The 18,106-nt window shown below is 59.1% G+C and overlaps 1 protein-coding gene across 2 annotated transcripts in view; it reads left to right on the top strand.

Moving 5' to 3' along the window:
• Positions 1–18,106, top strand: part of INPP5A (inositol polyphosphate-5-phosphatase A) — a 168,943-nt gene that overhangs the window by 57,997 nt on the left and 92,840 nt on the right. For both annotated transcript variants that reach the window (XM_019728303.2, XM_019728304.2), the window contains exons 3-4: positions 1,278–1,378; positions 5,434–5,521. In XM_019728303.2, coding sequence (XP_019583862.1) covers positions 1,278–1,378; positions 5,434–5,521 — 189 coding nt within the window. The remainder of the gene's footprint in view (positions 1–1,277; positions 1,379–5,433; positions 5,522–18,106) is intronic.

Here is an 18,106-nt window from a genome sequence, read left to right as displayed (position 1 = left end):
CCTTTCCCAGTTCCTGGGTGCCGCCTCTGTCCTTCGTCCTCGGGCAGCACCCCCCAACATCTGCCACCTCTGTGCTGGCTGTCCTGTCAGTGGGGTGCTGGGAGTGTCTCCAGGACTGGGAGGTGTCAGTGTTTGTATTCAGTGGGAAATGGACACCTTAGTGAATTTCCATCAAAACCCAGTTTTAAATGAAGAGTGAAGAGCAAGGCCGGATAACTTATGGAGCCTCTGGCATCACCCAGCGGTGCTTTCCCCACACGGCTTAAATGTGTTTTCTGGTCAGAAGCTCCCCCCTTTTACGAGCATACCCTGTGCTGTGGGTTGTGTTTCTGTGTCATAGCCGTGCCTGGGAATGTGCGGTCCGTCTCCCGTGCTGGTCGTGCCGCATACTGTCTGCCGGCGCGTGGGCCAGCCCTGCCCGGTGCTTCCCGGCCATACTGCGGGTCACTTGTGCCAGCTGACACCCCGCCCGGCACTGCTCCTCACAGAAGCACCACACACATCTCTGGCTGTGCCCACAGACAGCCTGGCTGGGTCCTGGGCACAGTCCCTCTCTGTCAGACACCACACAGCCCCTGTTTCCAGGCAGCCCATGTCCCCCAGGCCAGTCAAATTTAGCCTACGCTTGCCAAGGTGCCCTGGCCGTTCCCGCTGCTGCCATCGGGCGTTAGGTGTGACCGCCTTGTTCAGGGCACCTGCCTCTGGGATGGTGTGGGGGGGAGGGGAAAGTGATTTTGTGGGATTTTGGTAAATGCTTCAGGGCCAACCAGTGCTGCCCTGTGTCAGGAGGTGCCCGGGAGAGGGGAGGAGACGCGCAGAGGCCAGAAAGAGCCAGCAGGTGGGCACAGCCAGGTGCAGTTAATAGGACGGTGGGCTGGGGGCTGGAGACAAGCACCCTCTCGGCCTCCGAGAGCCCCAGCGCTCGGCCCCCACGTGTCTCCACCACTGCCTCAGCCTCCTGGTCCCCGTGGCCCCCACTTACTGGCCCCTCCCCCATCCCAGGTAGTCCTTCCTCCCACCGTGCCCGGACTGGGCCAAGCCCCTTGGTGGCTGTCATGTCACAGCTGCCTCGTCACCCCAGCAATGCTTCCCTGCGCTCCCGGAGGGTGGGGCTGGTGAGTGCCTGCTCCCTCGGTGAGCACGTGCCCATAAGTGACCTGTGGGTCACCCAGCTGCCGAGCAAGGCCTCAAGGGTGTCAGTGAGACGCCCACCGTGTGCACGCGTGTCACCCCAGCCCCTTCCTCAGGGATGTGACGTGCCCTCTGCTTCCTCCCAGGTCGTCCACACGCACAAGCCGCATTTCATGGCCCTGCACTGCCAGGAGTTTGGAGGGAAGAACTACGAAGCCTCCATGGCACACGTGGACAAGTTCGTCAAGTAAGTCCAGCGAGCTCCCTGCCTCCTCCAGGCAGCGTGGGGGTGGGGTGCTTTCTGAGCAAGTGTGGGCACAGCCTCACCACACTGGAGCCTTGTGGGTGAGCAGTTTTCCAAAGAAAAGAGGTGTGGCCCAGTGTGTAACAGCGTGCCCCCTGGGAGCGGGGGCGCAGGGTGACAGCGTGCCTCCTGGGAGCGGGGGCGCAGGGTGACAGCGTGCCTCCTGGGAGCGGGGGCGCAGGGTGACAGCGTGCCCCCTGGGAGCAGGGGTGCAGGGTGACAGTGATGGCTTGGGCGCAGAGACTTCAGCCTGGGCTCCAGACAGAGTCCTGACCGCATCTGCTGGTGGTCACACCTCGTGTGGTCTGATGCCTGCCAGCCTGCTGCTGCTGAGGACGGATGGACAGATGGATTGACAGGACCGGTCCCCTCTAGCAGCTCACAGCCAGATGGGGACAGAGCTCTTGTTGTCTGTGGGAGGTGATCTCTGTCGTTTGGGAGGAAGGAGCCAGAGGCATTGTGCCAGCTGCCTGCACGCATGCCCTGTGGGCTCTAAGGGACCGGCCGCCTGGTGCAGCTCGGGAAGAGGGGCAGCAAGGCTCTGCGTGCACCTGGGAAGTGGATGCGTGGGGTGGGGCAGACGCCATGCGGGGGCCATGGGGTGTGCCCGGTTGGAGGATAGAGTGACCGCACCCTCTCAGCCTGGTGCCCAGCCTGAGGGTGGCTCCAGCCACCATCACCCGGGCTCAGACCTGCTGTCGAAGTCCCGGCATTATGGATTGACACAAGCCATCCATGTTTTCAGTTGTTAAATTGTGGGGTAATTAGTTAAAGGCCCAATTAAAAAAAAAAGTGATACATTTTCCCAAAGTAATCTATAGTTTTAAGGCAGTTTCAATCAAAAATTTTTTTTAACACTTGACAAACTCATCCTAAAGTGAACGTGCACAGGCACAGGCCAGGAGTAGCTGTGGGGCTGTGACCCTGGAGGGCTCCCTCCGCCTGAGTGACGGGCCCCGCCCACCCCGCGTGGGACAGGGAGCAGCCGCGTGCCATGTCCCGTGCCCGGAAACACGTCACAGTTGTCACTCCCCACGTGGGATGAGTCTCGGGAACCGTGAGCTGCACCCCTGCAGTCCTGAGCCAGAAGTGCGGACGCCTTCACAGCACCACTGGTGCAGGGACAGACCTTCCCTAAGTGCGGCCGACAGCAGGAAAGACTGGTCAGTCTGACGGCGTCGGAAGACCTTTGTCAGAAGACACCATAAACGAAGTAAAACTCTAGCCACATTTGGGAAAAGATCTGCAACACTCTTTACTGACAAAAATCAGTACTTAAATATATAAAGAACTTCTGTAAGTCAGTAAGAAAAAACCGCCCACTGGGAAAACTGGGCATTTCAGACAAGAGAAAACATGGGGGGGGGGAGTTGGGGGAGGGGGCGTGGTGCCCCAGGGACCCTCATGGGGCTCCCGCCCCCCCACCGCCCAGTGGTGCCCAGTCCCCCACCTGCTCCGCAGGGCACATGCTGGCATAGCTTTAAACAGTTATCTTTTAAAAAGTGAGAGAAAAGGTCACTTATTTTGGGGAGCCCACCACCCTTTGCAGGGCCCCTGTTGTGTGGAGGCCCCCGTTTCTGTCCAGTGTCATTCTCTTCAGCCAGGACTTTTCTGCCACCTTTAGCATGAGTCCCTCTGATGAATTCTCTCAGCTTTTGCTTCCTGAGCAAGTCTTTGTCCTCATGTTTGAAGGACGTTTTGTTGCAAACAGAATCCCAGCTCCTCAGTGTTTCTCTGGGCCCGTTAAGGCTTTCGTCCTTTGTCCCCGCCTTGCACTGTGCGTGACGGCTGAGCCATGGCCCCATCCCACTTCTGGGCACACTGTGTCCCTGTGCCTGACGGCCAGCGTTGGTCATTAGCTGGTTTGCGGTCCTTGACTAGGTTGCTCCAGTTGGCTTTTCTCTGCGTTTATCTTTCTCCATCTGTGGGCTCACAGTTTTAACTGGATCTGGGGAGAGTGTGTCTGTTATTTCTTGAAATGTCGTCCTTGTTCTTCTTTTGTCCTTGTTCTCAGAGTTCCCCACGTCAGACCGAGGTGCTCGCACAGGTCCCTGCCACCATCTCACCCTTTTCAGGTCATCGCTCCTCTTCCGTCTGGATAGTTTCTGTGCAGTGACTTTTGGTCCCTGGTCTTTTTTTTTTTCAGGTTTTAATCTGCTCCTAGGTCCATCCAGTGAAATTATTTCTGATACTGTGTTCTTTAGCTCTAGAAGTTTCTTCTGTGGTTTTCATGTCTCCTGTCTTTCCTCCTGTTCAGGTGTTTCTTCACCTCACTCTTTGCAGTGAATTCCGTCAATTTCTTTCTAGGTCTTTTTTCTGTCAACTGCTTTTTTATAGCGTGTGGCCCATGTTTTCCTGTGTCCTCACGTGCTGAGTGGTTTCTGAGCGGGCGGCAGACATTAGGAAAGTTCTGTGCTGTTTGCTGTCTGGGCCCAGCTTCCTTCCTTCAGACACTGAGGATTGTTCTTGCCGGTGGCCAAGGTCTGAGCGTCAGCTGATCCTGCCCTTTCCATCCTCTGTCCTTCCTTAGAACCCGGCGCCCCCTCTTCCTGACCCATGTGCAGGCTGTCACACGGTGCCTGTATCCTCCCCCCACTGTCACGAGCTGGGGCCACACCCACATGCAGTGGAGGCACCGCGCTTTATATCCCTTCGGGGCTCTCTCGGACCTCTGGGTGCTTAGTGGCTCCCGTTCCAGCCATGTTTGCAGAGACGATGGCCAGGTCATCACAGAAGGCTTGCCTGGGGATGAAGAGTGACAGTGGGCTGACCAGTGAGCAAGAAACCCACGTGACGAGGGCTCAGAGACCCTGTCTTCTTCGTGTTGTAAAGCCTCGGCCACTCCGTCATGGGCCTCGGCTTTCTCCCTCCTGGGCAGACGTGGTGGACATGCCTGGGCCCAGGGGCATGTTTGTGATTTGTCTGTGAGGACCAAACATGAACCACCAGGGGCCCCCACAGACTGTGTTATCACAACCAGGGGCCCCCACAGATCGTGGTGTCACAACCAGGGGCCCCCACAGACCTTGGTATCACAACCTGGGACCCCCACAGACCGTGGTGTTACAACCAGGGGCCCCCACAGATCGTGGTGTCACAACCTGGGACCCCCACAGATCGTGGTGTTACAACCAGGGGCCCCCACAGACCGTGGTGTCACAACCTGGGGCCCCCACAGACCGTGGTGTCACAACCAGGGGCCCCCACAGACCTTGGTATCACAACCTGGGACCCCCACAGACCGTGGTGTTACAACCAGGGGCCCCCACAGATCGTGGTGTCACAACCTGGGACCCCCACAGATCGTGGTGTTACAACCAAGGGCCCCCACAGACCGTGGTGTCACAACCTGGGGCCCCCACAGACCGTGGTGTCACAACCAGGGGCCCCCACAGACCTTGGTATCACAACCTGGGACCCCCACAGACCGTGGTGTTACAACCAGGGGCCCCCACAGATCGTGGTGTCACAACCTGGGACCCCCACAGATCGTGGTGTTACAACCAGGGGCCCCCACAGACCGTGGTGTCACAACCTGGGGCCCCCACAGACCGTGGTGTCACAACCAGGGGCCCCCACAGACCGTGGTATCACAACCTGGGACCCCCACAGACCATGGTGTCACAACCTGGGGCCCCCACAGACCGTGGTGTCACAGCCAGGGGCCCCCACAGACCTGGTGTCCCACTGTCCTGACGTGTGGCCCTGGGCGAGTTGTCAGTGTCACTGCACCAGTGTCTGTTCCTGCTCGTCTCAGGGCCACGTGGAGACCGGAGCTGCTGGTGACCAGCCTGTGCGCTGTGCCACGGGGTCTAAGTTCCTGCACCCCCTCCTCTGCCTCCCTCCCCCATCCCTCCTTCCCTCCCCTCCACCTTGGTTGGGGGTGTTTTCGGGGTGATGTCACACATGGTGTCTAGGCTGAGGTCTTGTGCCTCATGAGCACGCTGTAAATGGTGGTACGTCTGTGCGACTTGATTAAAGAGCTACTTCCCTTGCAGAGAACTGCTGTCGAGTGACGCGATGAAGGAGTACAACCGGGCTCGTGTGTACCTGGACGAGAACTACAGGTCCCAGGAGCACTTCACGGTAAGCGCGCGCCTCCTCAGGCAGGGGCGTCTGCTCTCACCTGTCGCCTGGCCTGCAGCCTGCCGCTGGGCCACGGCACAGACAAGGGGCCTCAGCTGCTCCATGGGCGGGTTCCTTGTCAGCTGGCACAGGCGAGGCCCGCGTGGCACCTGGGAGGTGGACAGTCGAGGCAGGTGGCCTGGGGCCAGGTGTGCGGGAAATAATGGGGAGAGTCGGGGGCTCTGTCCGGGGCTGACGCACGAGGGAGTAAGCCCAGCAGGTCCGCTCTACACACCTGCCTGTGCCCCAAGACGGCCTCTGGGGGGGCCGGTCACACAGGCCGCGGGACAGGGCCTTCTGTGGAGCTGGGAGATCAGTCCATCCTCTGCGGAGTCCATGGTCTCTTGGGGGCAGCGGACACCTGGGAAGGCAGCCCCCGTGAGGTGCAGCAGCCTCGGGAACAGAGGTGAGGGGACAGATGCCAGACAGGTTAGAGGTGCTGCTTGCTGCTTTGGAGGATGGACGTCTCCAGCACCTGGAGGGAGGTCCTGAAGCTGCTGCGTCTGCTTGGTTCCTTGTTTCCTGTCCCCTGCAGTCCTTCACCCCACCTCTGACGCCGCCACACATGCAGGTGCCTGTTTGCTCTTCAGGACTCGGCAGTGTGGCTCATGTTCCTCAGCTTGTCCCCACTGGGGAGCCCAGCATGCAGCAGGTGCGCTGCCACCATGTGCCGGCCACGTGGAGCCGTGGGCGCCTGCGTGTCAGGTGGGGTGGGGCTGAGGGGCATCCCATGCGGGAGCAGAGATGTCCCCACATCCCCGGGACTGAGACATTGAGTTAGGGGCATCTGTCAGTTTTCAGTCTTCAAATTTGGGGCATCCAATGCCAACTGGGTCTCTGTCCATTGCTGAAGTAGTCACTGTCTGCAGAGTCACGTGTCCACCTTTCGCTGCGTCTGCAGGACCCACGTCTCTGGTGTCCCCTTGGCGGCACCGCCAGACCCTCCTCCAAGCAGCCTCCACCATATTCACAGGTGGCCTCTGTGCCAGTCTTCTCGGGTCCACCGAGGACATGGACCCATCGTGCCTGTTCTCCACCCACGCTCGTACCCAGCAAGGCCCTTGTTCCCCAAGGTCAGGCCCTTGTTCCCCAAGGTCAGGCCCTTGTCCCCAAGGTCAGGACACAGCCTCCTCCCTCTCTCCTCTCCCCTTTTCCCTTCTCTCCTGGCTCCTTCCTCTCAGATCATCCTTTAAATAAATCCTTTTCCCCTTGACACACTTTCCTCTGCTCTGACCAAACTTCCTGCTTCCTCCAAGCGGGACTTATTCAGATGAAAAATACACTGGATGGAAAAAGCACACTGGTTGGGTTAACAGCAGATTAGACACTGCAGGAGAGAAGATAATTGAACTTGAAGACGTAGTAACAGAAACTATGCAAAATAAGACACGGGGGAAAAATGACTGAAAAAGGTAACAGAGTGCAGCTGTCCTGTTATATACTATGTAACACCCCAGAAGGAGAGGAACAAGGAAATGGACAAATACTTGAAGAAACAATGTGTGAAAATTTTCAAAATGTGATAAAATATATGAATCCACAGCTCCCTTTATAACAACTTCAGCAGAATAAACACCACATACCGTGGCACGTCTTGGTCGGATTGCTGAAAACAAGTCCTATGAAGGGCCCCCCTTCCACCATCACACTCAGAGGCGTTGGTCTCTGCCCGCTCTCAGCTCTGCCGTTAAAGCTGCCAAGTTCCACAGCAGTCATCAGTCCCCTCCTGCTCCTGGAAACTGTCCTTGGGTTTGCACAGTCTCCTTTAAATAGAAGACATGGGTGTTTTAAAAGTACACGGGTGAAGAAAACTACACCGTGCTAACACAAGTCCAAAGAAAGCAGGAGTGGCTGCATTAGCACTAGCGTGGGCTTCCAGGTGAGGTTGCTCCTGGGACAAAGGGGTGCCCTGTGGGCGAGGAGGTCAGTGCCTCAGGCGGGCTTAACAGGAGAGCGCATGCGCCTGGCTCCGGAACGTGCAAGTCCGTGCAAGTCGAGAGCGCAGGGGAGAGGCAGCTCCCAGGGAGGTCTCGGCAGGAGGTCACTGCAGGACACCCCGGCTACAAGAGCAGCGCATGCAGCCCAGGAATGGCGTGTGACTTGCCGAGGGTGAGGACACGAGCAGAACGGGCCCCTCGGCGGCAGGTGCCAGGGGATGGCAGCACACGTACGGGGAGCGATGACCGTCGCCTGCCCGTTTCCTCAGGAATCTCTCCCAAAATGAAGCTGAGAGAGTTTCGAGAAGATTCTCAGATGGGAGTCTCGCTGCTGGGCTCTGCGTGGGTGAGTGACAGCCTGTGGTTGGGATGTGGACCGGCGCCGAGGGCTGCCTGCTGAGGAGCCCACCTGAGGCCTGAGGCCAGGACTTTCCACATTGGCTGCCGAGTGTCCCCAAGCCGGCGGGTCTTAGAATTCATGTCCACGTGGGACATTCACCAGGACACGTTGAGATCTGGGCCATAAACAAACCTGAACATGTCTGAGAAACTGAAATCATACAAAATGGGTTCTCTGACCACAAAGGAATTAAATTAGAGGCAAACAAAAGCGACAGCTGGAAATTCCTAAATGTTTGGAAATAACTTGTAAATAACCCATGAGTCAAAGAGAATGTCACAAAGGAAATTAGAAAATATTAACAATTACATCGAAAATGAACTGAAAACCGTCACAATTTGTGAGATGCACCTCACTAGCTATAGAAGATTTCTAGCATGAAATGCTGGCATGGGGTCACTTTTAAATGCAGAGCAAATTAGCTCAGAGCAAGTAGAAGGAAGGAAATAATAAAATAGGAGAGAAATCAGTGAAATGGAAACATTGACGCACTCAAACTGGTTCCGTAAGAAGGTTAACAAATCTGAGGCACCTCCCCCTGCGGATCTGGATCCAGGACAGGCTGTGCAGGGGTGAGACTGAGGCATGGTGGGCATTCGTCCTAGGCTGCGGCTGCCTCCGTCCGGGGTCAGAAGCACGCGCACAGGCCCTGTGTGTGCCTCGGAGCACCTCATAAATAGTGAAGGTGCCTTGTCAGCGCCTGGTGAAGGGTCCAGACACTTGTGCCCAGAAACTGGAGCTGTTCGGAAGTCCTGGTGCCTGGAGCTGCTCCCCTTCCCCCTGCACACCTATGGAAGTTTCCTTTTTTTTTTTTTTTAATTCTCACTTTTCTAGTTCTCCATGGTCTGTTTTGTGTCACATATTATTACACGCTAACATGATAACTGCCTGGTTGGCTGAGAAGAGAAAAGGCTGACTGTTGGAGGGATACCCAGGCATCTTAGAGCTGGATTGTTTCCCTCTCTTTGTCATGTGTACAGTAATGGTACCTTAGCTGGTGACATGGCCATCCTGTGTGGTGCAAGCCCGTTCAGGGCCTCTTTGGGCAGGACTGACCCGGCACAGGGTGGCAGAGGGAGCTACCCAATGTGCCACATTGGACGCAGGACAAGCCCAAGTGTGCGGCCCCTGAGGCTGTGTGCACAGGTGTCCACAGGGCTGGACAGCATCTAGGAGGTGGGAGGAAGGCCAGCCCTGCCCATTGAGGATGTGGGGCGTCTGCAGCCTGGTGTTTTTTCCCAGGGTCACGGTCCTCCTTGTGGTCCACAGCCACGGTCTAGTGTGAGGTGTGTCACTGGCCAGTTGCCTAGCTGGGACAGCCCTGATTGGAGGGTGAGAAACGACCGGTGACTCTGTCTGGAGCTTGTCCCAGAGTTGGCACAGGGAGAGATGTGCGTTTGTCATCTCATCTTGTGACCAGGATGGTAGTATGTAGTTTGCGGTAAAATTCTGCCCAACCCTGGGGCCCCCGGAGTGCTGTCGCTTTGTGAGTGTGTGTTGCCCCCTCAGTGTGTCGTCCATGAGGGAGACGTCTGGATGTCCTGCTGCAGGGAATCCTGCACCCCTGGGTGCTAGGCAGGGCTGGCCAGCCTCAGGGTCACCCTCCTGCCCCAGCCTGGTGGCCTTGGGCTGTCAGAGGGAGGAAAATTTAATTTTTACAAGATTAATGGTATTGGAGCGATATTTTTAGCTGAGTGTGGTTCAAATAATAGGCCATTAATTGAAAAAGGAAATTGAAATGAATTTATCTTGTACATAAATGCTGTCACAGGTATTAATAGGGATCAGAAAATAGTGACCTGTTCCCAGAAAGACGCTGAACCTGACGCTGCGGGTGGTGCATGAGCATGATGCTGGGGGGGGGGGGGGGGGCTCTGCGGGGCGTCGTGCAGAGAAGGGGGGCTGTGTGGGGAGACATGGGGGGCTATGTGCAGAGAAGGGGTTGTGCGTGCAGTCACGGGTGAGGAGGCTGTGACTTGGAGGGGATCAGGCCTGGGGGAGCGCTGACATGGGGTGCGTTGGGCCTGGAGGACTCGGGGCCTGGGGGGGCCTGCAGGCCTGAGGTGCTGGACAGAGGCAGGAGGCGGAAGATGCCCATCTTCACCAGCAGATGGCGCCAAAGCAGCGTTTTGTGTCCAGCTTTTGGTACAGGAGGCGCTCAGAGGACAATTTTTAGACTTAAATGATTGAGTTCAGTTTTGTTTGCTCCTAAGAACCACCCTGTGGCCATCTATTGAAGCAGGAGGCTAGTCTGGTCTGCTTGGGGCTGAGGAGACAGACTGGCCCCCACTGGCTGTCTCCTGGGCAGTGCCCCTCTCCAGCTTGCCCGGCTGCATTGTCCACTGAAAAGTTGACACTTGGAAGGAAGTCTGTTTCTTCAGAGGAGCTGCCCGTCCGGCGTGTTGACATTGGCCCTGAAAGGCCAGGACCCTGTCCTGTTCATGGAACTTGTTTAAATGTCCCTCACGAAGTGGCGGGGGTGACTGAGGACTCTGGGCCATGTGAGCTGGACGGCCAGCCGGCCGGGACCTTACACGCTGCCTCCAGGGCCCCTGCGTGCCCCAGGCCCGTCCTCCTGGCAGTGGGCAGGTGTGCTGCTGCTCTGTTCACGCTCGTCCTTCCTAAACTCAGTGCGGGAGCAGCCGCTTTGTTCCCTGCTCTGGCCCCGGGGTGCTCTAAGCCAGTGAGGCAGTGGGGCTTCTGGGGGCAAGAGGAACCAGGACTCAGTGTGGACTGCATATGGGTGCCCCAGCCCTCCCTGCGGGGATGCAGAGGCCACGGGCGCCCCGGCACAGGCTCAGTGGGGAATGGCAGCCTGGGGATGGAATTTGGGGCCAGCTGTGTATAGGTGGTTGTAGACCACGAATGGGCGGTACCCTCGGGCTTGGGCACTGGTGCAGGGGGCCCCAGCTGAGGCCCCCGCATTTGGAGGCTGGGAAGACGAGGTGGGTTTGGTGGGAGAGGGAGAAGACACAGGCAGGGATGTGCCAGAAGCCACGTGGCAGTGAAGAAAGGTGCCATGGGAAGGACCAGGATTTCCAGGGGCCCAGGGATGGCAGAGCTGGCACCCCGCAGAGGGCTGGAGACTCATGGGAGCTGTGCTGTGGTGCCCGCCCCGGTGATCACGTGCGGGGTCGCTGGGTAGCCGTTCCCTGAGGGAGGCGAGTACACGCATCCTCCAGCCCAGTGTTAAGCTCCTGCCAGGTCCTGGCAGACCTGTGTGTTCTGACGTCCCACTAATGTTTGTGTATTTGCCCGAAAGAACCGAGATGTCCCTGTTTTAATCCCCAGCAAGTTTTGAGACCCCGGGTCTGTTCCCACAACGTGGTAACAAGCGTTAGGCCCTCCCACTGGAGGTGGCAGATATTTCCAGGCTGCATCCCCCACGAGCAGCAATGAGGGAAGCGGTGTCTCGCAGCCCCTTCCTGCCTGAGCCCCACCTCCTGCTCCGTCCGCATGTCCTTCCTGGGCACCAAGTGACATGGACCTCACACTGCGGACGACACGCTTGTTGTTGGGGACGCTGCCGAGTCAGGTGGACAAGCCGTGAGCCACGGTCACGCCGAGGTGTCTGTCATCCAGTTCCCCCTCCTCCTACCTGCCCACACCCTTGTCTCCGGAAGGTGCTGCCACCCCCGCCCCACCCTCTGTCCTCAGCCCCACTCCCCTCCAGGCGCCTGTGTCCCCTTTCCATCTCTGGGGGCCAGGCCTGCCTCAGGGCCCTGCACCAGCCCTGCCCCCTCCCCAGGAGAGCCCAGCTGGGCCACCCACCCTCGCCTCCTGCTGGGACTCTCACTCCCTCCCAGAGGCCCCCTTTCTTTGGGGGACTGTGCATATTTATGTACACACCCTGCCTCTCGCAGGTCGTATATGCTCCATGAGAACGGCCGGCACCCGTCAGTCACGGATTTAGTGAGTCCGTCCCTGTGGAATAGTGGTGATAATCTGGCCTGCAGCATGAACTTGACAGTTGGAAAAATGACTTGAGAGAAACCTTCTATGTTACAAGGACAGGCTCCAAGGCGGGTTGGACTTTGCTCAGCTGGTGCCGGCTCCCCGGGACCCAGATGCTCATGTTCCCCGCCCCTCGGGGGTGCCAGGCCGTGGAGCACAGGGGGGTGTTGGGGGACTGCCATGTGGCCCCACCAGGTGAGTTGGGCGGGCCTCAGGGAGGAGGGCTCCTGGAGGAGACGCAGCTCTGTGCCTCACAGGGGACCCTGAGTGACACCAGCATTCGCAGCTGCCCGGTCCCCAGATGCTCTCCCAGAATTCCCTGCTCCCAGCGTCAGCCGTCGTCTGGCTCCTTGGAAAGTGCTTCCCTCACAGGGCCACCCAGGGTGTGCCTCCTGGGGATGTTGTGGCTGCGGGTCACCCATTACTCAGCTTCTGGGTGTCCCTCAGCCCAGGGCCTTGACGCTGAGGAAGTGCCCACGTGGTTTCCCAGGGTTTCCAAGTGTATATTGATCAGAGGCTCGCTAGCACGGGGATCACGTGTCCGATTTCACAGGCACGCGGGAGCATGGAAAACACATCACTTACGGCCCGAAAAGCCTGAATGTCGATAGCGGATGGCTTTCCTATCCTCGGGCTTCAAAGATGGCTGAATGGGGAAGAAATTGCAAATTTGTTTTCGTATAATTTCCTCGTTGTCTTGTTTCAGTGCAGGAGCAAAGCATCACAGCATGAGGTAGCCCCCTCTGTTCCCGCTGGTCGTTTGTCTGACGTGGGTGGCCAGAGAAGGGAGGGGAATGGGCTGTCCTGTTGGTGTAAATAGTGTAAATCCAGGGCTTCGGGGCTACAGGCCCCAAGGAAGCATGGCCAGGGGCTGCCTACCTGGTGACCCTGTCCTCCCTCCTCACCTGGTGACCCGTGACGAGAAGGAAGGGGAGCAGGGATCTCCGGGCTCCCAAGACAGGACGTGCAGGCTGGCACGGGGACCCCACAGGCAATACTGGGGGCCCCTGCAGAAGTGTGGGCCGGTGCAAGTACCCCAGGGGAGCCCTTTTGTTTGGGGACAGTGGTGCTACAGTAGGACCGCGGTGCCACGCTATGTGGTGGCTTTCCTCTGTGTCACACCAGCTCAGTGGTAGACACAGGCCAGGCCCTCCTCCATGGAGAAGCCGGAGGTGATGGGATCGGCCTGGAAAGCCCGCACTGTCTGCAGGCTGCAGGGGACAGGGCCCCTCAGAGCCTCCTGAACACCCGCCACCCCCCACCCCCAACCCTCACATGGCTGGGCAGGGTGGGGGAGGGGCAGCCACACATCTCAGAGTGTAGGAGGCATGATGCCCGGACATGGCCACCTGTTGCTGCGGCCTCCTGCTCCCGTGGCCTGGTGTGTGACGGGCCTGTTTGCTGTGGCCTCCGCTGTCCTTGCTCGCTTAGCTGTCACCTCAGAAGTGTGTGTGTGTAGCAGCTGGAGCCGTGCGCCTTGGTTTGTTGGGCAAGTGCGGCAGCGCTTTGGGTCGGTGAGTGCGGGCAGAGGGGCCTGAAGCTGGGGACGCGTCGGCCACCCCAGGGCCATGGGAACGCCTGGCAGGCTGGGGCCAGGGCCCCCAGATCCAGCTGCCTCACCCGTGCCGCCAGCACCCCAGCCCACACCATCGCCTCTTTGGCAGTTTGGCGCCTGGAGAGGTGCACAGGTGCGTTTCGTTTCCTGGAAGGTGAAAGAGCAGCCAAACTGCAAACACAGACACGCACTTGAGGGACTCGAGGTTTCCCGGGAGCGCGGCCACACTCGGCCACGGTCAAGTGGAAGCCAGGCTGACTCAGAGGCGACGGTCGTGCCCCCTGCTGCCTGCCCTCATGAAGCAGCTACTCCTCCCTGGCCCAAAGCCACCCTGTCCTGCAGGGTCCCGTTCCCAGAAACACGGAATGGCCTGCACTGGTGGTTCTGTATCAGACTGGGTGGGCCCAGGGTGCAGGCCCCGGCCCCCGGGAGGGGCAGGCTCACTGGGAGGGGCTGTGCGTGTCCACCTCCCGCTCCTTGTCTGAGCTGTGGCTCTGGGCCCAGGATGCCTTGACTGTGGTCAGCAGTAAACTGGCTCCTCCCCCACCCCCCACCGGGTTGCCTGTGCACTGCCATGAGGAGGGTCCCTGCCATGGCCGAGGTGGCCCGCTTTTCCAGGAGGGCGGGGCCGGCTTTCCACCTGACCTGGGGCATCTGCCAGAGGGTGAGGAGGGGGGCCGTTGTGGTTTGCCCCCTCCCCCCACCTGCATTCGTTCAGGGGTGCAGCCTGGCACTGTGGTCCTGAGGAGGTGCCCCCCTCCATCCTCCCCTCCGTGACTGACCCTTCCCTGTGGCTGCTCTCCTGGATGAGATTTTAGGGGAAATATATGGAAAAGTAACGGAGTTTCCCGATGTTCTCTGATCCAAGCAAGGGGAGGAAGGCCAGTGCACTTCTGATCAGGGCACTGACCTGCTCCGGGGCCCCAGGCCCGTCTCCCGCCTCCACGTCCTGCCTGTGGGTCGAGACAGGCCTGATGAGTGAGAACAGCAAGATTGGTTTTCCGAGGGCGCCGGGCCCTCTGCGTGCAGCTAAATCACGGCTGTCTGCTGTGCTGCGGGTAACGACCTGCTCCCCTCAGCGGCACCTGCGCCCCCCGGGACCCGGTGATGTGCGGCCGGCAGCGGCGGGGGCTGCCGTGAAGGTGAAACTGTCATATCGATCTTTTTAGCACTAAAATATGAGCCACTTTACTCCGCTCCCCGCTGCTGTGATGTGAAAAATAATAACTCGGATCCAAATTAAAAATATTGATCTCGGGAAGGTGCTGAAAGTAAATAAACACCTCCCGAAGTTTTCGGGTCGCCGAGGAACGGTATTCAGCAATAAATGTGTCGGCACGTCAGGCCCAGGGTTCTTGATCTGTTTTTTCTTTGGATTGATTTTTCATTATTTACTTCCTAAAAGTGCTGGAATCCGGTCCTCCACTGTTATGTCCCAGTGTTTGGGCAGATTATTTCTGTGGGGCTTGCGAGGGGCTCCTAATCCACTCGCTCATTGATTGATTGATTTTTGACTCAATAAGCTCGCAGTCCCTGCCTTATTCAGCGCCTCCATCATAATTTTTTATACATTTAAGCCTGACTGTTTTATTTCCCTCTAACAGATGAGTGACGTTGGGCTCTCAAATGGACAGGACAGTAGTCTCAAGGTTAATCTTCCCGCTCCGTGCATGCTGGCCACAGCCCTCCTGGACCTCTGTGAACCCCTCCACCCAACAGGGCCAAGACCTGGGGGTCCGCGAGCTGCCCACGGCCGGGACCAGGGGCCAGGCGGCTCGAGTCCCCGATGCCTTGGTTCTTCATGGTGCGAGGAGACACTGAACCGTGTGCTCTGGAGAACTTTTCCTTCAGGAGCCATAAGAGCTTGGGCGAGTCCCCAGTTACCACACAGCAGGGGCCAGGGACAGCTCGTGAGTGACAGAGGACATGGTGCGGTAGCCATTTCTGTGTGGTGGCTTATGGATGGTGACAACTTGGGAGGACGTAGGACTAAAAACGTGCATGTCCCACTGCCCCTGACGGTCAGGCGTCCTTGTGACCATTTCCTGGTCACTGATGCCCGAAGTGGGAAGCTGCCAGAACACATCCCCCCGAGTTGGATGGACCCCACGGGGAGCAAGGAGAGGTGGAGAATGTGTCCGTGGCTCTGAGGGGATCTTGACGCTCACTGCCTGTTCTGTACTTTGTGTTTTCAGAGGGCCCCCCACTGTGCCCTCATTGTTGTGGGCCCCCCCATACCCGTGTGTCCGCAGGCCCCCCCCCCGTGCCCATCGTGCCAGCAGGGCCCCCCTTGTGCCTGTGGTGTTGGCAGGGTTCCCCCTCCCCCCGTGCCGTCGACAGGCCCCCCTGTGCCTGTGTTATCAGCAGGGTTCCCCCTACCCCCGTGCCCGTGGTGTCGGCAGGGCACCCCCGTCCCGTGGTGTCGGCAGGCCCCCCCCCCGTCCCGTGGTGTCGGCAGGGCCCCCCCCCGTCCCGTGGTGTCGGCAGGGCACCCCCGTCCCGTGGTGTCGGCAGGAACCCCCCGTCCCGTGGTGTCGGCAGGAACCCCCCGTCCCGTGGTGTCGGCAGGCCCCCCCCCCCCCCCGTCCCGTGGTGTCGGGACAGCCTGCCTTGTGCTTGCTGGGGCCTCTTCGGGAGCCATGATGTTTTCAGTGCTGCTGTCCCGTTGTTAATGCTGAGAGTGGGGTAAGAAGAGGCAATGGTGACACGGCAGACGCGCGCGCAGTGCTCTGCATGCAGCCCCTGGTGCCTCTGGTGGGACCTTCATGCTCACATCTTCCACGTCACCCCAGTTGATGAAGGCGGTGTGTGACTGACCAAGGTCAGGACAGGGCAGGAGGCCAAGAGACTTTCTGAGGGGGCTGGTGTCCCGGCCAGAGGGAAGGGGGCTCCCCAGCTGGTGCATAGGGGGGCTGTTGCTGGTGCCAGAGCCCTGGGGTTCTCGGGCTTTGCCTGGGAGGCGTGGGGTCGTGGAGGGAGGGCCTGCTCTTCTCCATCCTGAGAGCGGGGGAAGGGGCCGACCGCAGTGGCACGAGGGCCGTGTGCAGCGCCCCAGGGAAGCCGTGGCCCTGTTGGGTATGTTACCCACTCCAGCATTTTGTCGGGGAGGTTCCGTCATCCTGGCATGTGAGCAGCTCTCCCGTCACTGAGATGGCCACGCCCCAGCAGAGAGCCAGGTCTGAGTGCAGATAGCGAGTGTCCAGTCCTGGGATCGTGCTCCCAACCGTGGCGCCCTCCTCTGCTCTGGGCTCCGTTTCCGCCTCTAGAAGCGATGTTTGAGATGAGCACCATGTTTGGGAAGGATGCTGCACCCTTGGAATAGACATGGGGGGCTTGCCAACCACAGGTTCTAGAACGTTGCTGTGCATTTTCTCAGCATGGACAGAGAGGACTGGGCCTTGTGACCCAGAGTGCAGACCACGGGTGCTGCCTTCCTTCCCGAGAGCCGGGAGTGGGTCTGCTGTTCTCAACAGGGGCTTGGCCCGTCTTCCGGTGTGAAGAGAGGGAAGAGCGCGTTCTGTTGGCTGCAGGAACCCCGGTGGTGTGCCCTGCCTGTGGGGCCGGCTGGGACGGTCACCCGGCCCTCTGCCCTGGAGCCCTCCTTCCAGGGCTTGTGGGCACAGGGGCCGCACTGATGCCTGGGGCCGAAGGTACAGGACAAGAGGTGCTGAGAAAGCTGCTCCAACCATCAGGTTGTATAGCCAAGTACACAGTTAAGTAAAGAGTTGCCTTAGAAGAATCTAGAACTGGGAAGGCAGGCACAGGTTCCGCACACATGACACAATGTGCAACATGACACACTCTCGCACTCCTGGCCCTCATGGAGCTTGCAGACTCGAGGGGCAGTACACGAGTGTGCAGTTGGCACGTCTGAACGTGTGGGCCATCCAGGAGCCCTGGGGCCCGAGAGAGACAGGGGTTGACAGCCAGCTGCTCCGATAGGTGACAGTTAGGAGGAAGGATGGAGGGGCAGCGCTCTGGGCTCTTCCCATGGAGATGCCTGCTGCCAGCTGTGGGGCGTGTGTCCTGGACAGCCCCCACCTGCCAGCCCCAAGGCCGCACCCTGCGCAGCTCCCACCTGCCGACTGAGCGAGATGAGTGCAGACACCCCACCAGCGAGGTCCCACGTGGCAACTCTGAAGGAGGAAAGGGAAGGGCATATTCCACCAGAGGCGTGAGGAACGGGCAGTGCACCCGGGAATTTCCGCCGGCCCGTCTGCACGTCTGGGCAGGGAAATGAGCACTGTGCAGACAGGTGAGCTCTGGGGACACCACAGCCTTTCAGGACGCTTGTGTGAGGACATGCCCTGCCGAAGGCGTGGGTGCCGGGACCCACACGCACAGCAAGCGGGGACATCGCAGCTCCCTCGAGGGCAGGCAGCTCCAAGTTCAGCATAGAGGGCTGCTGGGCGCTGAGCGATGGCGTCGTCTGGCTCCCTGGGGGTGAAGGGCGGGTGCCCTTGGCTGGCGCTCCTCGGTGCTCAGCCTGCTCCCAAGGGCCAAGGAGGCCCTGGAGGGTATGTGTGACAGGTGACAGCGCCATCATGCAGCTGGTTACGCTTCTCAGAGAGTATCCGAGAAGGTGAAATTCATAGGTTATCGGATGTGCTCAGGACCCTGCGATGAGACCGACAGGCTGTGTGAATGAATCATGATAAATGTACCGTTGACCCTTCCATAACATGGGTCCACTTATACGT

The sequence above is a fragment of the Rhinolophus sinicus genome, chromosome 15, assembly GCF_057876585.1.
Source record: "Rhinolophus sinicus isolate RSI-liver-muscle chromosome 15, RSI-T2T, whole genome shotgun sequence".
NCBI classification, from domain to species: domain Eukaryota; kingdom Metazoa; phylum Chordata; class Mammalia; order Chiroptera; family Rhinolophidae; genus Rhinolophus; species Rhinolophus sinicus.
The sequence above is the reverse complement of the archived record's forward strand: the minus strand, read 5'-3'. Positions and strand labels throughout refer to the sequence as shown.